General features: G+C 55.5%; 4 protein-coding genes across 4 annotated transcripts; 3 read left to right on the plus strand and 1 right to left on the minus strand.

Annotated features, from left to right (window-relative positions):
- Window positions 1–1,474: 1,474 nt before the first annotated feature.
- Window positions 1,475–3,424, minus strand: VOLCADRAFT_91306 (uncharacterized protein; the record flags this gene model as incomplete). The annotated part of the gene is made up of 5 exons (XM_002950827.1): window positions 1,475–1,479; window positions 1,981–2,042; window positions 2,928–3,013; window positions 3,079–3,194; window positions 3,379–3,424. The coding sequence occupies 5 exons, from the start codon at window positions 3,422–3,424 to the stop codon at window positions 1,475–1,477; spliced, it is 315 nt and encodes a 104-aa protein (XP_002950873.1).
- Window positions 3,425–4,352: 928 nt separating this feature from the next.
- VOLCADRAFT_91307 (uncharacterized protein) lies at window positions 4,353–4,820 on the plus strand (the record flags this gene model as incomplete). Its single annotated transcript, XM_002950729.1, has 1 exon — window positions 4,353–4,820. The coding sequence occupies one exon, from the start codon at window positions 4,353–4,355 to the stop codon at window positions 4,818–4,820; it is 468 nt and encodes a 155-aa protein (XP_002950775.1).
- Window positions 4,821–8,175: 3,355 nt separating this feature from the next.
- VOLCADRAFT_120919 (uncharacterized protein) lies at window positions 8,176–16,062 on the plus strand (the record flags this gene model as incomplete). Its single annotated transcript, XM_002950730.1, has 13 exons — window positions 8,176–8,389; window positions 8,494–8,665; window positions 8,858–8,913; window positions 9,045–9,121; window positions 9,464–9,610; window positions 9,667–9,776; window positions 10,868–10,892; window positions 10,964–11,268; window positions 11,552–11,653; window positions 11,968–12,118; window positions 12,372–12,488; window positions 12,764–12,948; window positions 15,756–16,062. The coding sequence occupies exons 1-13, from the start codon at window positions 8,266–8,268 to the stop codon at window positions 16,060–16,062; spliced, it is 1,878 nt and encodes a 625-aa protein (XP_002950776.1). The 5' UTR covers window positions 8,176–8,265.
- A 631-nt stretch (window positions 16,063–16,693) lies between these two features.
- On the plus strand, window positions 16,694–18,379 carry VOLCADRAFT_60905 (uncharacterized protein; the record flags this gene model as incomplete). Its single annotated transcript, XM_002950731.1, has 4 exons — window positions 16,694–17,011; window positions 17,102–17,489; window positions 17,610–18,148; window positions 18,188–18,379. The coding sequence occupies 4 exons, from the start codon at window positions 16,694–16,696 to the stop codon at window positions 18,377–18,379; spliced, it is 1,437 nt and encodes a 478-aa protein (XP_002950777.1).
- Between the last annotated feature and the right edge of the window lie 2,889 nt (window positions 18,380–21,268).

Here is a 21,268-nt window from a genome sequence, read left to right on the forward strand (position 1 = left end):
CCCGCCCCATACTCCGCGGGTACTGCTCCTCCTCCCCCTACTACGCGGCCACCACCGAATCAGCGGCCCCGAGGATGATGGTTGGACGCTTGGATTGCCGGATGGACTGAGAACGGGCGTGTGTGTATGTATTATGTTTGTATGTACGCGTGTGTGTGCAGTGTGCTTATTTGCTCTCCAAGGGAGACGAATGCGATGCCGTCATTTCGCGCACCATATCGTTTTTGCGTCTGCATCTTGCACCGCCAGGCGGGACGACTTTGGCTTCCCTCCTCCCTCCTCCTCCCCATCCCCTTCCTCGTCCTCCTCCTCCTCCCCTTCTTCTGATTCCAGAAGAAGGAAATCAAAACAGGACAGGACAATGATTTGTTATGTTTGCGGAGTGCTTGGGTTGTGGCAGGTGAGGCTTTCCGGGGCAACTAGAGGGCTTTTCTGCCTCTTGAGTTCCCCTCCAGCTCTCTCCCCCAAAAAAGGGGCCGGCGGCTTGGGGCCGTGTGTAATCCCGTGTCCCTTGTGGGTTTCATCTTCGCATCTGCCTGGAGTGGAGTGGGTGCCGCTCCTTTAGACCTGCGTGCGTATCTGTAGCCGGATAGAAGGAGTGGGTGCTTGTGTGTGTGTGTGTCAGTGTGTGTGGATGAGACCGTGTGGGCAGGGCAGAAGGCAACAGCAGCAGCAACAGCAGCAATAACGAAATAGCAGGCGAGGAAATGGGAGAGGCTAAGGAACCCCGAAAGGGGAAGGATGTGTGGGCGGTGGGATGTGGATGCCCGAGTCCGAGATGGCGCCAGGGGTAGATGCGTCTGTTAGGGCCGTCGACGGTAACTTCTCATTTAGTCGCTCAGTATGTAAATATGTATGTAATTGTGCATGCATGCATGCATGGATGTGATAAATCTATGTATGTATCTAACAAAGCAGCTCTGCTGGACTGTTGCACTCTCCTATCGTGCTGTGTGCGTTTATGTCTGCGTGTACGTGTTTGTGAGATGACCATGAGGTACGGGTGGGCGGGGTTGGGCGCGCGCGGGTGCACGCGGTGCTGTTTCTGAATGCTCTGGCTCGTCCACACATGTAATTGCGCTCGCGCACTTGCGAGTGCGCGTGGAAAAAGCCGCGGAGGGCAGAAGGACGGGGGGGGGAAAGGGTGAGGGTCGTGGATCTTTCGTACGACGCGGTGACGGCACAGGCCATGCACATGCACTGGGCGAGGCCTCGCCTTACCGGCATCTCCGTTTCTTTACCGCATCCTATGCCTTCTTGACATGCTTGAATATGAACACATGCTTGGCGCGCGAGCACCGTAGGGTCCCGAGCAGGTCCGTCCTCCCCCTTACCCCCTTTCCCTAGCGTGAGCTTGAGCGTGGGGAAGAGTATTGATTGGCCAGCGAGAGGGCAAGGCAGCTGACTGGCAAGGTGAAGGACGGAGACAAAGCTGCTCGTGGGTTTTCTGTTTATTTTGCGATCCGTTGTGCGGTCATCCTCTGGGAGGTCGGTGCGGTTGGTGGTATGAGGGCAGGAGGAAGGGTGGGGATATGTACTGATCTGACCGCGTGCGTTCCACCTGACGATGGAGGGGTTGCTCTAGGGTGCAGTTTGCATCAGTCATTGGACCCAACCTATCTCGATTAAGAACGAACTTGTTGCTTTAGTGAAACACTCAAACGGGATACACGGTGCAGCGTGCACGATGCGACTCGCTTTTCTCAGGGAGGGCGACGGGAGGGCGCAGCCGCACCCTCGCGCACCTACGCCTCCCCTCGCGACTTCAACAGGGAGGAACAGCGGTCAGTAGAGAGCTACTAATACTAATACTAATACGCCGGCGAGGTTGATCCTCAATAAGGAAGGCCGTAGTGTGGTGTTGAGGGGTGTTTGAGGGCCCGGGCGGCGCCCGGGAGGGGTCTTTCTTCCAGGTGCAGCTGCGCAACCGGATGTTTGCGGCAGTTTTCCCCTTATAGGTTAGGTGAGGTTCAGCAGTACCGCCGTACAGCCCCGCCAGACCGGTCGCCATGCACTGGCTCTGGTCGCTCGGTTTGTAGTGCCTGCGAAGCGCAGAGGGGGGGGAATGAAGGGTTGGACGGCGGGGAGGTTTCCTAATCCTCCGGAAGAGGACGAGGAAGGCGGAAGGCGGGTTTTTTCCAAATCCCAGCCGGTTGATTCTTTCGCCCCTCCACCGCGCAGTGAAGTCGTGTCTCGTTCCTGGCGTGTTCTGCTGCTGCTGCTGCTGCTGCGACCCGTGCGAGTTCTTGCGAGTTCGTGTGTTTCAGTCCTGGGCCCTGCTGCCGCTGTGGCCGTGGCCTTTTTGGCTTGAAGGAGGGGAACGTACCCAGGTCGGCACATACCCTTTGTGTGTGTGTGTGTGTGTGTGTGCGGCTCCGGCGCTCTGCGGAGCTTCCTGTGATGGCTGCCCCGTTTTTAGGACAGTAAAGATGCCCAAACGGTTGTTAGTTTTTCCCCGTATTAGTACGGCTGGTGTACGAACGTGAACGGTGAGTTGGACGAGGTCGTGGCATTGCGCTCCCGCCGTCCTCTTCCTCGTTGAGCTTGGTTATGTTTCAACTATGTATGTCAGGCCAGTTAGCAAGGAAAAACATAAAGCATAAAGCTCCAAAGTGCCCCAAAGGGATTTAAAGAAGTATGGAAAGCTTAGGAAGGGATTGCACGCGCTGCAGCGTCGTGCCATGATGAGTGAGAGAAATGCCTTTGCCAGGGGCCTACGTATTCCCTGGGTGTTTTCCCTGCGTGTGCTTCTGGATACGCTCCCCTGCCTGACGATTTTGACTTGGTGGTGGCTTCGTATTCCTTTGTTTAATATGTGAACGTACGTATGTGCATGTGCAAGTGTGTGTAAGGATGTGTTGCAGTCTGCATAAAGGGATGGTGGCGGCCGAGCACGTGTCAGATGTTGTTCGGACTTTTGCACGCACCCAGTAAGTTTTTTCATGGCGGAGTGCTGTTCCACGTGGGCCAAGGTTGCAATGCAGCTATACTTCCAGTACCAGTGTACCAGTACCTGTAGCAGGGTACCGAATGCGGGGGTGTCCGTCAACCAGTACTAGTGTACCAGTGTAGCAGTACCAGCAACAATATCAGCACCAGTACCAGCACCAGTGTCACCGCCACCAGCCGACGAGGACCACCCGCACCGACATCTGATGAGGGCCTCACCGCGTGTCGACCGTCGTTAGTTGACCCTTGGGGTGGGGTAGAGAGAGAGAGGGGGGGGGGAAGACTGGACAGGGACAGGCAGCCGCTTCGGCCCTTTCCCCCACAACACCTATGTGATTAAATCGTACTCGTCCATAGCACCTGAGCTTGTCAGGATGCCTGCTATATCGCCTGTGGTGAGCGCTGGTGGTGGTGGCTGGGGCCCCCTACCTAGGTCTTTCAGCTCCCCTCTGATTCCCGGGGCTCGCTCCTGCATTAGGGCGCTGAGATGTACCACACACCCACATACGGGCGCTACAACGTATCAAAGACCGGGGACAGGGCCAGGATTAGGGAGGGCTGGCAACTCGATGGCAGCTATCATAAAACTTACGGTAAGGTAAGGGATTGCTGAACCTGGTAAGAAGGCTGTGGGACCCGAGAAGTTGTATAAAGACGGCAATTATAACCCATAGCGACATGTGAGCCCCAGGAGCAGCAATACTAGGAGTGGCTGCAAGTGTGCGTCGATAGATTTTGGGAGGTGGCTGCCAGCATGAATATCTTTGAAACCTTCATGGGATCCCTCCAACACAAAAGTGTGCGCATCATTGGAAGTGATAAGTTGTGGAGGAGGAAGAGGAATGTGCCCCCCGTTGAAATCCGTCTTTCTTCACACATACATATAAAAAAACAGTTCCTGTGGGCCCGCTCTGCAGCAAACAGTTAATGATGTCGGTTGACAGTTATGGCATAGTTGGTGCCACGTGGGCTGTAGCGAACGAATCCTCGCAAGTCATTTTCAACGACCTGTCTGTCGGCTGGTTGGTCCATCACTTCAAAAGCCTCTCTCCTCACATCAAATGACTTGACGGGCTCTCAAGTACGACAACCATCCGCCAATTTCCGTACACCTCCGCCCATTTCAGCCAACATATAACCGGGGTTGCTGCTCTGGTTAAACACACAGCAATCCAAGCCTACACAGGGTTGTCAAACATCTTCAAAGCAACCAACCAACCAACCAACCGACCAACCCCATCTCTTAAAGCGCCTGCACGATAAACATCGTTTCGGCAGCTTCTCCTGTCACGCAACATACAACATCAACCGAGATTACCTACGAAATGGACCGCACTGCCTTTACCCGCCTCCACTCGCGCACCGCCCAGAGCGGCAGCAGGACCCCCGCCGTCCTCGTCCTAATGGCTCAGATGGCATGTGTGCTGGTGCTGTCGCCCGCCCCTGCAAGGGCTGAGAACGGCCCAATGTCGGGCGCTCTTGGATCCCTCGGGCTGGGAGGCATGGGCGGCGGCGGCATGGGCGGTGGCGAAATGGCAAGCCGCTTGGCAAGCGGCATGGGTGGCGGCGGCATGGGCAGCGGCATGGCAAGCCGCATGGCTAGCGGCTTGGGCAGCGGCGGCATGGGCGGTGGCGAAGTGGCAAGCCGCTTGGCAAGCGGCATGGGTGGCGGCGGCATGGGCAGCGGCATGGCAAGCCGCATGGCTAGCGGCTTGGGCGGCGGCAGCATGGCCGGTGGCGAGATGGCGAGCCGCTTGGCCAACACCATGGGCAGTGGCGCCGCGGCCATGAGGACCACTGCTGCTCGTCTGGCCGGTAGCGGTGGTCTCGGCGGCCGTCGTCTGTTGGCTGCGGGCGGAAACGATGTTTAGATCCTGGCCATGTACGGCAAGTACGGCACCAGGTGGGTGTTTGTCGGCAGCGACTCACGAAAGGGGTCCAGTTTGTCCATCGGTCGTCCTTTCCGCCTTTCCGCGGCCCCGAAGTGGGATAGGATGGGGAACGTGAGGTGGGACATCTCTTCCTAGGTTTTCAGGCCAGGCCCCAATGTCAATGCTCATCTGGTAAGCGTGACGACGCCGCGCTGAGCCAAACCTTGAAGTCCGTGTGTGCAGCACTATTTATATAACACACAACTGGTGCAGTGTGAACCATATTGGCGCGCTGAGCGTGCTGCGATCCGCCCCCTTCGCCGCCCCGATTCGCCCCCTTTCACCTCCCTCGCCACCACCACGAACAACAACACCCGAGGTTGAAAGAAGGGGCTAAAAAGACCCCACAGGCCTGCGCTGACATATCCCACGTGCAACTACAGGTATCGCAATGAGCGCCGCAATGGAAAAACACCATCCTGCTGCGACCTGCCCTGTCCTTTTTTACCCCCTATCACCCCGTCCCCTATGCTGATGGCAGGCTTCCGATGCAGACAAGCCGCGACAGACCAATGCAACACCCGCCAGCGGGTGGTGGGCCGGAGGAGGGCGGTACAATGCTGGGCGGTTGCTGGGCGGTTGCTGGGTGGTTACTGGCAGTAGCGGGTTGAAGCTGTGATGTAAACATGGCTGACGGTACCTGGGCGGCAACGTAATGGATGGCTTTAATAATAATGATGCAAATAATGCAAATAATGTTAAGCCAAGATTGCGCCACTGTTTTTCGTCGCTGTCGACGTTGCCTGCGTTGCCGCTGTCCGCCGCCGCCACCGCCGCCGGTGCAGCTGCTGTCGACGTTGGTGGGTGCGTCATATGTTGCTGCGGGGGACAGGAATGTGGTGGCTGTTAGGCTTCTTAATAATTGGATCTAGTTGCCCCGACATCGAGTCGTACATTTCCAGGCGGCTCCGAGTGTCGAAGCCCCTCATGCGCCTTGAAAGAACCCGAGGGAAGGGATCAGGGCCCGGGAGCTTCTTCAGGACTCAATTTTAAATAAATTGTAACTGTACGGCTGGTTATCCCACCGGCAGGTAGTCACTACCACACGAATAGGACAACACCAAGGCGCCCGCTTGTCCTTAGCTCCTTAATACTTGTGATGACCTTCGAACAGTGCCCTGACAACACGCCGCAGCCGCCGCCGCCATCGGTCCCTCCGCCGCCGCTGTCGCCGTCTGTCGCTCACCACCCCGCCTCCGCCTCCAACACACCCAGCCTGCCCACCACGAAACCGTGTCTGCCAGTCCCCCGGCGGGATGTTGAGGTATAAATAACCATGAGGTAACCAAGTGGCCGCATAAAAAGGAAGCAATGCCGTACACAAGGCGGCTGGCATCGCGCTCTGCGCTTCGTGCATGCATAGAACCCAAAAACGTGAACAGGATCAGGGCACCCCTACACTGACTAGCGCAGCAGCAGACCTCGTGAATGAGGGTTCTACCTTCTTCTTCTTCCACAAGGCTTAGGACCGAAGAGCTGCGTACATCAAAGATTCCCAGGCGCCTGTTGCCATCGTCTCACTGTCCAACAGAACTCCCCTTCACGAGGCAAATCACCAAAACCGCGAGCTGTCCAGGACGCAAGGATGTGCACCATCATAACTCATGTGGGATTCAACCCAAGAACGCCACCACGAGGCAGGTAGGGAGCATGCGCGAACTCTAATCATTTTTCCGTGCCGATAACAATTTACTCCTTCCTCGCCCTGCACCACGTTTTTCCGACTCCTCACGCTTCGCCGCGTACTTGGCCATTCCCTCCCTTGCCCTGCACCAAGCGCTGCGTTTAACCGCCTCTTTTCCATGACCCGGGGGCCCGGGGACCCACCAACTCCAGCCCACCGGGAGCAACCAGCTACCAGATGGCTCAGTTCCAGCCCTATCCTCCGTGTCATCGCCACCTCGCGGCCTCTGCCTCCAGAGCCTTGTGCATGTCCTGAAAAAGCGCACCTCGCCAAGAGAGCTCGAGCGAGGCACGCAAGGGGTAAAGGCAAAGTGAGGGTTAGGCACATGTCGTACGCAGTACATACGCAACCTCACTGTCTCCGTTCGCTCCACAAAAACGCCCCGTTCCAGTCCCCATCCCGCCGAACAAGCATATGCAAAGACTCGTAACACACTAACGATGACGAACAATGATGCAAAATGCCATACAGGAAGCAGACCAGACGCCGTGCGCGCCTGAGCCCTCTCATCAGATGCCATATGAGTGCATGTGCGTAAGGGTATGCAGATGGATTGCATCTCAATGTGGCTGATGACAGGGCAAGGGCGGCAGCGCACTGTACAGTCACACAAGTTGAATAGACAACACATCACGAGACAAAGATGAACTGAGGCTGTGTTGTGCTTGGCTTCGCTGAGCTGTGCTGGGCAGGTTTTGGAGCTGATCTGGTGCTGAGTTGGCGCTGACCTGGTCCTTTGCTGTCTGGCTGCGGCTTCGGCTGGGTTGTTTGGGGTTTTGATGCAGTGATGCAGGGCACAGCACAAGGCGACGGCAATACGGACTTGGGGCGCAGCAGGTCCCTCCCTACAATAGGCAACGGGGAGAGGCAAAGCGCACGCAGGATCATAGGCGAGCAGTAGCATATTCACTGATGTCCCCGTCAATAAAATCCAAATTCCAGCTTCACCTCTTGAAGGACAGTGTAGCGTTTGATTGCAATCCTCCGGGATATTATCCGCGAGGGTCGCTTCGCGCAAACGGTTAATGCACCTTAAAACTATTGCATGGGGTTGGAATGAACCCCAGGGGTCGGGAGATTGAGACATATGCGTGACCGCACTTCGGTCTTACTACCTGCTCGTTCTTCGGCCCCGCGCTGGGTCGACCTTTGCGCCTACGATGGCATCGGGTAGGATAAAGTGGGGAATAACACATTGGAGGGGTTTTAACGTACGCGAGTGAGATGAGGTGCAAGCAGGGATATAGATCGATATAGATGGAACCAGTGGGGTTCTAGCACGTTTGGGCCTTTTGCCGGGGAGTTCAGCGTACTGCATGTTCGTACGGGGGACAAGGTGGACGAACAATTTAAAGCTTTCCTGTAAGAACAGACAATATTATTGTGTACTTGGGTGTAGGTATTTACAATTCCAATGCTTCAGCATCATTGTACCAGTATTACGGACGTCGGCTATCAAGATCAAACTGTGTGCCCTTGTATGCAGGGCCTTTTCACTCCGCCAGTCTTGGTCGCTCTTCAATAGATCTGGTAATTACCATGCATGCAGCAATGGAGGCGGTGGCGACGCAGGCGCGCCAAATCGCAGCAAGTCATGTAGGACCGCTCCTTCACGACCTAGAGCCATACACACAGCAGATATATAAAGGGCATCTCTATTTCCAAGAGCTCTTGTCCACTGAACACAACATAATTCCGCATATGGCCTGGGAGGAACAGCTGTCGAGCGCAACCGGGCTAAGTCTCTCTCAATTTCGTTTCACGCTTGCGCTATTTGCATCGGTGCTCTTGGTTGCTGGAATTCGGCTACTCAGAAATACGACGTGTAAGCAGCGAAGTACTGTTGATGCAACGTTACGCCCTTGAGCTTGATGTGCAGACGACTCCTCAGCTCACTCTACTGTGATATCTTTGTCCTTGTTTACACAGTGCGACACCTTTATGCTCTGGTAACGGGCGTAGCCATTATCTATTACCCGTTTGGCAGTGGCATCATACACGTTCTGCCGATGGCAGTCGCCGCCTATCTCGCATTACACCTTGCGCCGCGACGAGCCGGTGCCGTAGCGTGGTGCACGGTGTTTCCCTACCTCATCTACCTGTAAGTACATTAAATTGGGACACGGATGCTAGTCCGGCCTAACAACTGCTGTACGCACTGCGGGACTGCTGGTGGGGTCTACCAAGGGGCCCGGATGCCCGTGTCGTCATTTTTCGGCCACGATTGCTGGAGCATACGGAGGGAACTAAGCTGCCCCGCACCGCTCTGCCTCCTATTGGGTGCTCCTGACAGACACGTAGTGAATGCAAGCGGGGAGTCCTGGAAGACAGGCAACATGGACTTCACAGGTGGGAACTTGGCCGCTCTCAGCTACATGATGGGCGCCGGGTTCATGCCGTTCCGGTCTTGCTGTGTTTGTCTAAGGGGGCACAATACGCTACAGTACGACCAAAACGCCAAACAAGCGTGGCCCCTGTAGGTGGCGCCATGGTTGCTGTGCTCAAGCTGGTGTCCATCTGCGTCTGCCGACAGGACAGCTTCCGTAAGAACAAGGAGGTACGCTGCCGGGAGCTACCATGGAATCCGCTGGAATCCGACGCTGGCAGCTTATCTTTTGCCACACTGTCTCGGGCTTTCCACTGTTGTTCGGTGCATCCCCCTCAAATTGCTGTTGTACGGTTATGAGGTTAAGGGTGCCTGTGTCGCTTGTCCCTTGGCAAGCACGCCACGCCCTCCTTCGCGTTCCAACCTTCATGGAGGACCCACCCCCGGGGTTAACCCGCAAAGCTGGCGTCCTACTTGCACAAATAATGGTTACACCTTCGTTGTGAGTTTGTGTAAGCCAGAACTGAAAGAAGGAAGAAGTCACGACTCGTTTCGCACCTTCCCTTTTACTAGGACTTGAGCGCCTACCAGGCCGCCCATCAGCTGGTCTCCACTCCAACTCTCCTGGAGTTCCTGTCGTACCTCTTCGGCCTGGGGAATCTGCTGGCGGGGCCGTTCTTTGAATTCAGCGAATACAAGGAGTTTATTGAGCTCAAAGGGGTGAGTCCAAATTTAGCCTTGCGTCCCTGGCGCTCTCTGCCTCGTCACGCGTGTAGGGCATTACGGATCTGAATCCGTCTGCTAACAGTTGGCAGGGCCGCCCACAGGCGCGTAAAGGTTTCCAGCCTCATCCCGGCACATGCGAGCTTGTGCGCAAACCCGCACGGTCAGACGCGATGTATGCATGGGTTCCCGTGGTGCTACCATGGTGTTGGCGGTTTCCGCGCTGTACATTCTAAGAGACAACGGATAGCAGCGATGCTTGTGTCCTGTACGGGTCGTTGTGCGCTTTGCCTGGTGTTGTTTTGTTTTGTACTTGCAAAGAGGCTTGCTCCGGATAACGTTACCCGCACCCGAAGCTCACATACTTGGCGAGCGGGAGTAGTAGGAGCGCACAGCAGCTTGCTAGGCAACCCAGACCAAAACGGCACGGCCAGTTGCATTTTTTGCGTGGGCCTTTGCTAGCCCGTTCCACTGGGACATTGCTGTGCATGCGGAGGGTTGGACCTTCCTATCTAACGGCATTCCTGCTACGTTTTTCACTCCAGAGTTGCATATTTTCCATAGCTCAAACCTTTCGGAAGGGAAATATGGGTTACCGGTGCGGAAATCGAATGTTTGCTTTTGGAATGTTCTGGCTTGCTGCCAATCACACCAAAAGGCCTCATTTGCAGTGCTCCAAATAACGTTACCCGCACCCGCGATTCCGATATGCGGTGGGCGGGAGTAGTAGGAGCGCACAGCACCTGACAGGAACCCAGACCAAAACGGCACGACCAGACGCTTCGTGGGTCGTTGCTAGCCCGTTCCACTGGGACAGACGCGCACAGAGCCAGCCACCTCACCCTGTCCGTCCCTGGTCCTCGATGCAAACTTTGGCGTCGGCGCGTCAAGACCCAAGTCCGCGCATAAGGTCACGCATCTGCAGCGGCGTTAACTGTTGCTTGCTCCAAATTACGTTACTCGCGCCTAGAGATATTAATCCACTCAGGAGCCGGGAGTAGTAGGAGCGCACAGCAGCTTGCTTGGCAATCCAGACCAAAACGGCACGGCCAGTTGCATTTTTTGCGTGGGCCTTTGCTAGCCCGTTTCACTGGGACACAGCTGTGCACTAAGACACTCGCTTTCCGACTGTCGCCAGTGCACACGCCACGCAGTTTACTACTACATGCTCAACACATGAGCTTATGTGTACGTGGGCATTTGTGTCCCAGACTTGTTGCAATCCAGACTGTTGCACCGCTCCACACCATTCAGCTTCAGTCTAAACACGGTCGAAACGGTGCGTGCAACCTATCTGTGTGCTGTGCCCGCTGCCGTCCACTGCGCTGTGTTGTCCTGGGTCGCGCGCAGCCTTGGGCTCCTAACGCCGGCCGATCTGCGCCAAACTATTTGGGTCACGGGTTTTTGGCTCTGCTGGAGGGTCTCTGGCACATGGGCGTGTACCTGGGCCTCACGCTGAGCGGCTGGGACATGGATCACTACCACAGCGCCTGGTACTACGGCCAGCCGCTGATCATCAAGTGTGCCGCCATCTGCGTCATCGGCCTCGTATACCAGCTGCGCTACTACTTCAGCTGGAAGATTACGGAAGCGTCGTACGTGTTTGCGGGCCTGGACTTCATGGGCTATGACCCGGCGACCGGTGAAGCGCAGTGGTGAGTCTGGGCGGGATGAGATGGGCCCGGCTGAGGGGCGGACATTGCGGGTTGGCGCAGGCGTGCAAATATACGTGTGCACATACGTGTATTGGCGGAACGTGGGGGCTTTACTTGTTCCACTGTCAGGTTTATGGTCAGGTTCGCTGTAAGCAGGCAATCGGCCAACCCGAGTCTATGACATCTATGGCTTCATACCCCTGCGGCTTCATACCCCTGTGGCCAGAGCCCCAGCCTGAACCTAGTCTGGAACAACCGCCTTGGTGTGCTGATTGGCTCGCAGGGGGAGATGTCGCAACTGCAGCTTCTTGGGCGTGTGGCTGGCGGACAGCGCCCGCAACGTGCCCCTCAATTGGAACATTTGCACAGGGAACTTCCTGCGACGGTGCGCAGGGCCAAATATAATTTCTGTGGAGTTTCTCATTAGGACATGTTGGCTTGCTATGGACAACAGCTGCTTGCCTGAACGATGGTTAGAAGTCAACTATCCAGGGAGCAACAACGTTGCCGTGGGTGGAAACGCGTCTCCTTGTCTATCCTGGGTTCACTTCTATCCGGCTATTTCTGAATCTGGGTTCACCTTTGCGCGGAGACCCAGACCTGAAGACACCGTTGGCGAGCAACGACGGGGGACCATGCAAGTATTGTGCTTTCCTGGCCATCCTATCACACTCAGGCAAAGTGTCTCTGTCACCACAGGTACGTGTACGAGCGGGTGGCTCCCCGCAACAGGAAGCCCGGCTTCCAGTCGCTCCTCTTCACACAGCTCGTCAGCGCCATATGGCACGGGCTTTACCCGGGCTACCTCATGTTCTTCGTGGGTACGGCAGTCTGGATTTTCTTCTCGCAGGTACGTCTCGGCGACCGGCGCGGATTTTAAGCACATGACTGCATGAGGGCTTGTGGGTTTGGGGCGCAATTGCGTGAGAGTGTTGTGCACAGTAGGGCGGGGGCCCCACGCGTTTGTGCAGGTATCGTCGTTGCTCATTGCCGTGTTTTATCCTTCTTCGACTCTTGTTGTCACTCTGGGTTAACGGGTCATCCTGGTAATGCTATAATAAGAACTGGGAAACAGTCATGTCCGCGGCACTGATTTCTCGCAGATTGTCTACAAGACGGAGGCCTATTTGCCGGCCGTTGTTCGCAAACATCTTCTATACCGAGCAATCAAGATTATCTGGACCGTATTCGTGCTCAACTACATGGCTTGTGCCTTCCAGGTGACATTCTGTTCTGGGGTGTGGGATTGCTATCTTTCCCTCCCGTTGCGGCCGCTATTACATAGGTGGATCATCTGGTTCCGAGACCCTCGTGACCTCGACAGCGATCTTGTCGGTAATGCCCGTTTTAATTGAACTTAGAAGTAACCAATCGTCTCGACATTACCGAGGGGCTCCTGCTGATTCAGTCCGCCTTTTCTGTGGCTCCAGCCTCAACCCATACCCATCACGTGTGCCGTCACACCCTGCATATTGCCCTACCCCATCCCGATCAGCTCCTGGACTACAAGTCAAGTATGGAAGCGTACGCATCTGTGAACTACTTTCCCTTCATCGTCATGGTGGTGGTCAACGTGCTGGGCTCCTTTGTCAAGCAGAAGCGCCCAGCCAAGCCGCCCACGGGACCTGGAGGCGCAACGCCCATGGCGGTGAACGGCAAGAACGGAGGCAACAAGACGGAGTGAGCAGGATCGCAAGGCACGGTGGCGCGCTAAGGGGGAGCGTTGTCAATAGGAAGGCACCGAGTGTGTTGCCACTCTGGCCACGCATTGCCCCGAAGAGGCGAAATGTAGCAGCTGACCATCTGCGTGTGTATGTATGTCTCCTCATGCGCAAGGAGACGAGAACGTGAGGAGTGAACCTAGTGGAGTCGGTTGCATGATGGCCGATGAGGTACAAGAGCAACCTCGGATATGTGATCCTAGTACGGGTTCCATGTTCCTGAGCAGCAGGGGCATTACTTGGGAGCGAGTGTGCTCATGGCAGCTTGATGGGCGATTGCTTGGACAAGAATGCTTCCAAAATGTGTGTTGTCTGGTGCGAGCAAAAGTTTTGCAAGTTACGTTGGTAGTTGACCGTTGGATGGACAGCTAGCAGTATCACAGGTAGCGCTTGAGGGGCCGCGTTGCATAGATAGTGTGGCAGAGAGCATTGGACTTTCCCTGAAGAAATGAAAAGTATTGACACAGAAGAAATGCTTCATGTTTCCACAGGATGTTTCATTTCAACGAAATACATCCCAGGTGCTGTCAGCTGTGCAGGCGGGGCCTTTCATCTAAATCTAAGTGTGGAGATTTCATTGCCTCTAGTGTGTGCTATTTCGTGCGGAAGTATAGACGTTTACATGCTCTGTCCTGTCCTGGTCGTGCATGAAAGCCAGTGATGGAAGGTGGAGGAGCTGCTGTGCTGGCATTTTTAAGGTGTTTTAGGGTTCGCGCGTCGGGAAGCACGAGACGCGAACCCAGCACAACCGGGAGCAGGGGCGTTAGTAGTGGCCAGGCAGTAGGGACACGTTATCCCGTGCAGGGGTTTAAAACGTGTTAAGCTTGTGAATGAGGCTGAATCGACGCAGACGGATCGCTGCGAGTTCCGTCGCAATTCGACACTCGGTTAACTCGCTACTCCCATCAGGCATCGGAACACGCTTCGGGATTTTCGTGTCGTCCTCAAACCCAGTGCTAGAGGGATACCGTTTCCTGAACCAGGATCAGCAAGCAGGTCACATGTCTGCTGATTGATGCTCAGGGTTGGCCCATTGCTCGCAAGCTTGACCATTACTGACTTGTCCATGATCCCATTCATTACAGGAATCATCCTTGAAATATCCTCAATTCATTACCGTGATTTACTCCCAGGTGAAAATTTATTTGCAGTTTGGACTAACGCTGGATTCATGCACCAGTCCAAAACAGAGGTCGGCAAATCCGGTGGGTCCTGCGGGTCCGTACCCAGTGTACGGGCCGAAACCTTACTGCCAATGCCGAAATAGTTTCCGTTTTTTGGACCCTTCTGCGAAACCTGCCGGAACCTGCCGAAACCCTGAAAATGCTGTATTTTATGACGTCCATGGTATGCAAACGTTGTTCGTGGGCCCTATGTGCCTTTGCGCCTCATGGGACCTGCTCATGTGTGTCCGAAGGCACTCCGGGGCACCATAATGTTACTAATCTGCGATTAAAGCTTGAATTCACTGACATTTTTCTTATGTAACTGGCGTCTGATGTTGGGATGCGCAAAGGGAAACTTTTACATGAAGCTGCTGGTGGTTGGGGGCCGCTGAACCAGGTTGAAGATCTGCCCTCCATACCACTGCTCACAGCCATCTTGGGTGGACGGGTCCCGCGCACTTTTGCGCGATATGGACGCGCATCTCCTGAAGGCGCCCTTGCTTGGACTCGGTCCGGCAGTACTTGCAGATGATAGTCCAGTTCTTACACTTTGCATTATATTTTTTCTTCTCAAAGTGAGCCCAAACGGTCTGATCAGCGGTCCTTCCGCCCTTGTTTTTGACCGAATCTGTGTCTGCACTGACAACGGAAGTTGTCTGAGACATTGATAAGATAAACTCAACATTCGCAGAGTTTCGCAGCCTTGCACAACGCGCCTACACTTTGAAACTATTCAAAGTAGGTTCCGCCGTACGGCGCTAGCCGAAAGGGGCCGAAACTAGTTTCGGCATTTCCGCAGAACCAGGACCTCTTCGCCGGAATCACCGAAACTAGTTTCGGCAGGTTTCCGTTTCGGCAGGTTTCCGTTTCGGCCCGAACACTGTCCGTACCACAGTACCCGCAGCCGAAATTCGGCTTAAGGCCCCGGCTGCGGGACCCAAATGACCAAAATTCGACCAAAAGACGTGATTTGCAGCCTCTATTGCGGCCCGTAGGGCCGCGCGCTGGACTCGAACTCTGTGTTTGACTTTGTAAAAGAATGTCACGACCACCTCTACACAATTCGGTGACGGTTATCACTGATAAATTATTACATTTCTAGCGTCTGTACCCATGACTTGCAGCTGCCGCAGCGCTTGACTTGGTCAATTGTGGACTTTGGCATACCAGATATTGGTCCTATGTGGCCTATCCTATACATAATCTTCATCATATTGCTTGTATTTTCAGCATACTTTTAACTGCTGACCGCGGCATGTCGGCGGCATCTCGCCGGGGAACGAAGGAAACGCGTGCAGAAATCTCCAGCGGTCGACAACGCACGTTTTCCGGCATGCTGACCGGTCGTAAAGCCACTGCTGAGCTCCCAGCAACATATATTGAGGCGGAAGAGCCGTTACTTGGGCCATCGGGCAGCGCCGGTGAAGCTCCAGGTCTACTTTTCCCAGCACCACCACCTCCCACCTCCGGAAACGCCAGCACCGTGGCCCTTCCTCCACAGAAGAAAAGGCGCACTCCAGCCAACACCGCCGCCACCGGTCCCACTCAGAAACCAGCACCCCTCCTGCCCGCCACCCCCAACACCACCGCTCCCAAACAGCAGCCGGCAACACGCCTGCCCCCCGCCAACCCCCAATGCCATCGCCATGCCGCAACGGAAGCGCACCAAGTCCACCAATAAGATCGATGCCGTTGGTATCCCCCCGGGGTTTGAGCGGCCCAATGAGGACATTGTTTGGCTGACTGACGCTTGTGGTGGTGATTTCAAGAGCTGGGCCTATGTACTTCAGGGCTCGACGACGGTCATCTGCTTTTTTTGCGACACACATAAGGAGAGTAACGCCACCATTTCCCGCACGAACTGGGATCGCTCAACTCGCTTCAACCGCATGCGGTCGGCTTTGTGAGGATGAATAGCTCGGGGGCGACACTAACTTCATGGCACAAGAACTTGCTTGGCAACGAACCCTTGTCCCCCCCCTGTAAAACGATCGGCCTGCAATGTGTACGGAACGTGGAGCTCTGAAATGCTGTCTCTTTTGGCGCCGGAAGGCGCCAAATTTTTTTTTAGGTTTATTGACCGAAATTATGCCCTCCCGCAGCCGTAGAAACCGATTTGCCGACCTCTGGTCCAAAACCCATGTACCATCACAGCGAGGTCCTTATGCGTATACAAAATGCCGAATAATATAACAGTTTTAGCAGTATTGAGAGTAATATACATGAAAGCTGGGGCTTCGCGCGCGGACTTCTGCACGCACAGTTAGTCATGACCGTTATAGCAGTTAATTCTGATGAACATACTGTAACATGGTTTTAAAGTCGGTGATCAATGCTGAAAGTGTTTAGAATTTGCTGTCCTAGGTTGTGGCTCTGGCTTAGATGTGACGTATTGTTACCATCGAACGACTTGAAGTGCCGGCCCCTAGGAAAGAAGTTAGTTTCCTCAATTTCCTCAATTGCGCTACATTGAATTCCTCTTGTTGCCACATAGCCAATATGCCTGGGATCTGAATATTTACTTAAAACCAAAGTTGCATGCAGGCGTGTGATGTCTGCATCATTGGTGCTGGCCTCTCGGGTCTCGCCTGCGCAAAAAAGCTGCACGAAATCCACCGGGAATCCACCATACTGATCCTGGAGGCACGGGACAGGGTAGGCGGCCGAACGCTGTCTGTGCCATTTCACGGCGATGCGGTAGATTTGGGCGGCCAATGGGTGGGCCCTGCGCAGCATCGCGCGCTGACGCTTCTTCACGAACTCGGACTCAAAACTGTCAGACAAACATGGTTTGGAGAATCCCAATCATCATCTGGGCCCAACCTTACAGACCTCGTCGGGTTGGGATACCGGTCCGTGTCGTCCAGCACGACCATGCTCAACTCCGGCAGCTCGCTGCCGCTTACCGACCAAGAGGCTCGTGAACTTGCCGACATCTCCGCCCAGCTGGATGCCTGGGCTGCTGGCGTCAGAGACCCTGGCTCCTGGTCTCGAGCTGATGCGGTTGCCTGGGACCGACTGAGCGTCCAGGACTTCTTCGACGCCCACGTGGCGCTACCTGGAGTACGACGGGAGCTGGATCTGCTCGTACGCACCGTCACCGCCTCCGAACCCGCACACCTCTCCTTCCTGTATTTTCTTGCCTTCCTGGGCATGTGTGGCGGCCTGACGGCAGTGGGTGACGGCGACGGCGGCGCACAGAGCTTCAAGGTAGCGGGCGGCGCGCAGCAGCTGGCGTGTCGACTCGCCTGCGACCTGCAGGCGCGTGGTGGCGTGGAGGTGCGTCTCAACACCGCCGTCACGCACATCGCTTGGCAGTCTGACCGCGACACCAGTGGCGGCAGCTTTGGGCGGGGCTCCATCATCACGATTAACGCACCCAGGTCGTCACCGCCGCCACCAAGTCCGCTACTACTCGATGCCACAGCAGCAGGTGTGGCTTATCGTACGGGAGTTAGTGCATGTACGACACGAATTCAGGCTTCAAAAGTCGTGCTGGCTATCTCGCCGCCGCTGTGGGGGACCATCGAATGGAGTCCGCCGCTGCCTCTAGACAAGGCTGCCGTCGCCAGCCGGATGTACATGGGCAGCGCCGTCAAGACGATTGCTGTATACAAGACGCGCTTCTGGGATTCTGGCCGCGGCGGTGTCGCCGCCGCGCCAGCGGCAGCAGTACGGCAGCTCTATTTGGAAGATCTAGGGCCTGTAGCGAATCTGTTCCCCAGCACTGTCGCCGGCGCCCCGGCACTGATTGGGCTGATCACGGCCGCCAGCGCCGCCACATTCGCAAGCCTGCGCGAGCATGAGCGCCGAGCCCAAGTGCTGCGCCAGTACGAGCATTACTTTGGCACCGCCGCCGCCAGGACTGAATGTACGGATTTCATTAGTAAGGACTGGATACGGGAGCCGTATAGCCGCGGCTGTTTCGCAGCGCTGATGCCTCCCGGGCTTGCGACGTGCAGTGGTGGTGCGGCGGCTCGGAGGCCACTAGGCGTGGGTGATGGGAATCACGTTTGCGGCGGCAGGCGGAAGGGAAGTAGGAACGTGTTTTTCGCCGGGACAGAGCTTGCAAGTGAGTGGGCCGGATATATTGAGGGTGCCATTGAGGCCGGGTACCGGGCAGCGGAGGAAGTGGCGACGGCGTTGGGGGGGGGCGGGACGTCGCCCGAGTTGCTTACTGGGTTGGTGCAAGCGCTGTGCCCTAGGCCCAGCTCCATGCTCTAGCGTAAACAAGTGGCAGCTGACTTAAACTGCTTTATTTACGTGACGGGGTCGCCTCTCTCTCTCTGGGTTATGGACGTAGACAAAGCCCTTCATTGGAAGGGCCCTGTCCTGGCAGAGCGTGTGTGAGTGTGTGAGTGCGTATCGTCCACACGTGTGTATCTTACCCTCAGGATGGCTAAATCACCCGGAAGATCACCAGACACCATTCTGGGGTACGACCACCACCAGGCGGGTTGGGTATAACCTATCCCGTTAACCTTGACATTGAAGTTGGGTGGTTGAGTGGGGGGGTGCTGCTACTGCTGTGGCTGCTGCTGCTGCTGCTGCTATTGCTATGGCTGCTGCTACTGCTATCGCTATGGCTGCTGCAACTGCTATGGCTGCTGCCGCTGCTGCTGTTGGCACGGTGAGATCGACCAACGGCTCGTCTACTGCCGCTGCCGGGGAAGGGTAATGACAAGCGAAAATCAGCAGGCAGAGAGCCGCGGCTGCAGCGGCGAGTGGCCACGGTAAGCTTCACGTACAGCGAACAACAGATGGTGGGGCGTACGCAATCAGTGCATCCTTCCTCATGTGCATGGTTCCTAGGGTCATCAAGGCCATGCTGGCTGTCCTACACGGTGTTCCTTTCACGGTCGACGGCATGGGGACTCCCTCCCCCCTCCCCTGGACACCACACGCATACATACGGTTGCTTGCCAGCCGCAGATCGAGAGCGCTCTCTCGAACAGTTGTACGTTTCATCATACTGGTACTTCTACGTAATGGATGTTGCGTTGCGTCGCAGTCAGTGCGCGGAAGATGAGCACGGCCGGTCCGTGCGGGTCGTGTGGTGATAACGGTAGACGTATGTATGACGACGGTTTGGCTGACATGGAACCATCGACAAATCGGCAGCGAAAGCTACGGTGCGGGTCTTGTGAGAGACCAACTCGGTGTCTCCTCATCGCTTCCTTTGTTGTTGTTTTCAGGACATTTCACCAGGACACCACCATCATCTATCTAACCGGCTGCTGGCTGACCGCCATTCTACTGTGCAGCCCCACGGGTGCGTGTGCGCTGTAAAGCATGGGAAGTTAAATCACCCGCCGGCGCCTCGTGGCACGGACCGTGCGTGCGTATTCTTTCGTACTGGCTTCCTCTCGCATTCTTTGGCTATGAGAACATGGAAATGTAACCGGCTTGCATGCCGCAACATTTTCTTTTCAGCTGCCGTATATGCGCTAGTAGGGTGATTCCAGTAGTTGTGAGTGCGAGCACACAACTGCTGTCATGTTTACCATCATCGCTTACTGCTGAGTGGTGTCGCTGGTGTGGTTGGATTCTTATGGCAGCTTAGCCGCGCTCTGCCTGCTGTTGTGACTTTGACGAAACCTGTCACTGCTTCATCAGGCTTCACTATTCACTCGCCTACATCGCTGTGCGAGTCGCACAGTGCGGCACAACGTGCGTGCCACTCAGTTGGCGGCTTTCCCAGGCCGCGAGCCAGGTCTCCCAGCGCGAGAGGCAGCATTGTACTCTGCTGGGGTATGATGCGGCCGTTGGTTGCGTGGCGGCGGCCGCTTCCGTACACAATCTACGTTAACATGGATAACATGTGAGACGCACTCATACCCGTCTATGGATTGCTAGCGAGTAAACCTCACCCATGAAGAAAGAAGGAACACCAAACCATGGGAGTAATTAACGAAGACGCCCGGAAATGCAACGACCACCGCGTGCATGACCTGAAGTACTGTTCAAATTTGCCGTGATAAGCCCTTACAAGGTCGCAAGGATTGATGCAACAGTATTATCCTGTAATAAACCTGCAGCTTGCGTGACCGACGCAAGGATTGAAAACCACCACCACCCCTTCCACGCAAGGAGACGCGAAGGGCCTAAATGCATTGCCAGAGCGAGGCAGCCCCTGTGGCACTATAATAGAAGGGGCGCCGGCTGCAGGGCAGGGTAGAGGCCCACAACATACACACACACACACACAAAATGCAGAAACACGCATGGCTGTTGAAACATGGACCACGACAACACGGACAGCGCACACAACAAATCCATCAGCCCAGTTTGCAACTCTTCCACCTATATATGTATGTGTTGCTTACGCGGAAGATTTCATCCGTTAGGGCAGTATGTACGTATGTATGTACGTACGCGCCTTCCTGGCGTCTACAACAACAACACTTCATTCTCTGTCAACGTTATGTGCAGAGTCAAGCCAAGGCAAAGCACAACAACTTATTTCAGTAAAGCAACACGCAGCTTTTGCCCTTGCCGCCACCGACATGTCTCGCCACCTCGAGGCTTAAGGGCCTATCTAAGGAGCAAAAGCTGCTGCAAGCATGCCGCGGTACTTTCACCCACCCACACCTTCAAAACCTTCGCCAGCAAAACACAGCGGCAGTGCTACACGCGCACACGAGGAGCGAAGTGTTTCCTACGATCCATCAGTTATCGGTTTGTGTCAGCCGTATCCTGGACACCCAGTGACCACTTCCAGGTCCCACTCTTCCCCCTGGAATTATGCATGCTTTTGCACACACAAGGATAAAAGACGTACAAGGTCTAAGAGGCAAAAGTGTACGTGTGGGCAGTGACTGCTTGCCTGCCTGCCTGCCTGCCTGAAGCGCCCCCCATAACCAGCACACCTCAAACAGCACATGCCCACCGCAGCGGTTCTCACACGGTGCACACGACAACGCGTTTCACGTTACACAGACACACAACCGAAAGAGCAAACGAACGGAGGGTACACTCGGCACGCGCAGAAGACAAACGTGACACGCAACAAGCTCTTTACACACCATCAGGCTGCACGGATTGTCAGAACGTGAGATGAGAGGCAAGAAGCGAAAAGACCTCTCGGCACACGGTGTGCATCATAAACGACGT

Source organism: Volvox carteri (assembly GCF_000143455.1).
Source record: "Volvox carteri f. nagariensis unplaced genomic scaffold VOLCAscaffold_20, whole genome shotgun sequence".
NCBI classification, from domain to species: Eukaryota; Viridiplantae; Chlorophyta; class Chlorophyceae; order Chlamydomonadales; family Volvocaceae; genus Volvox; species Volvox carteri.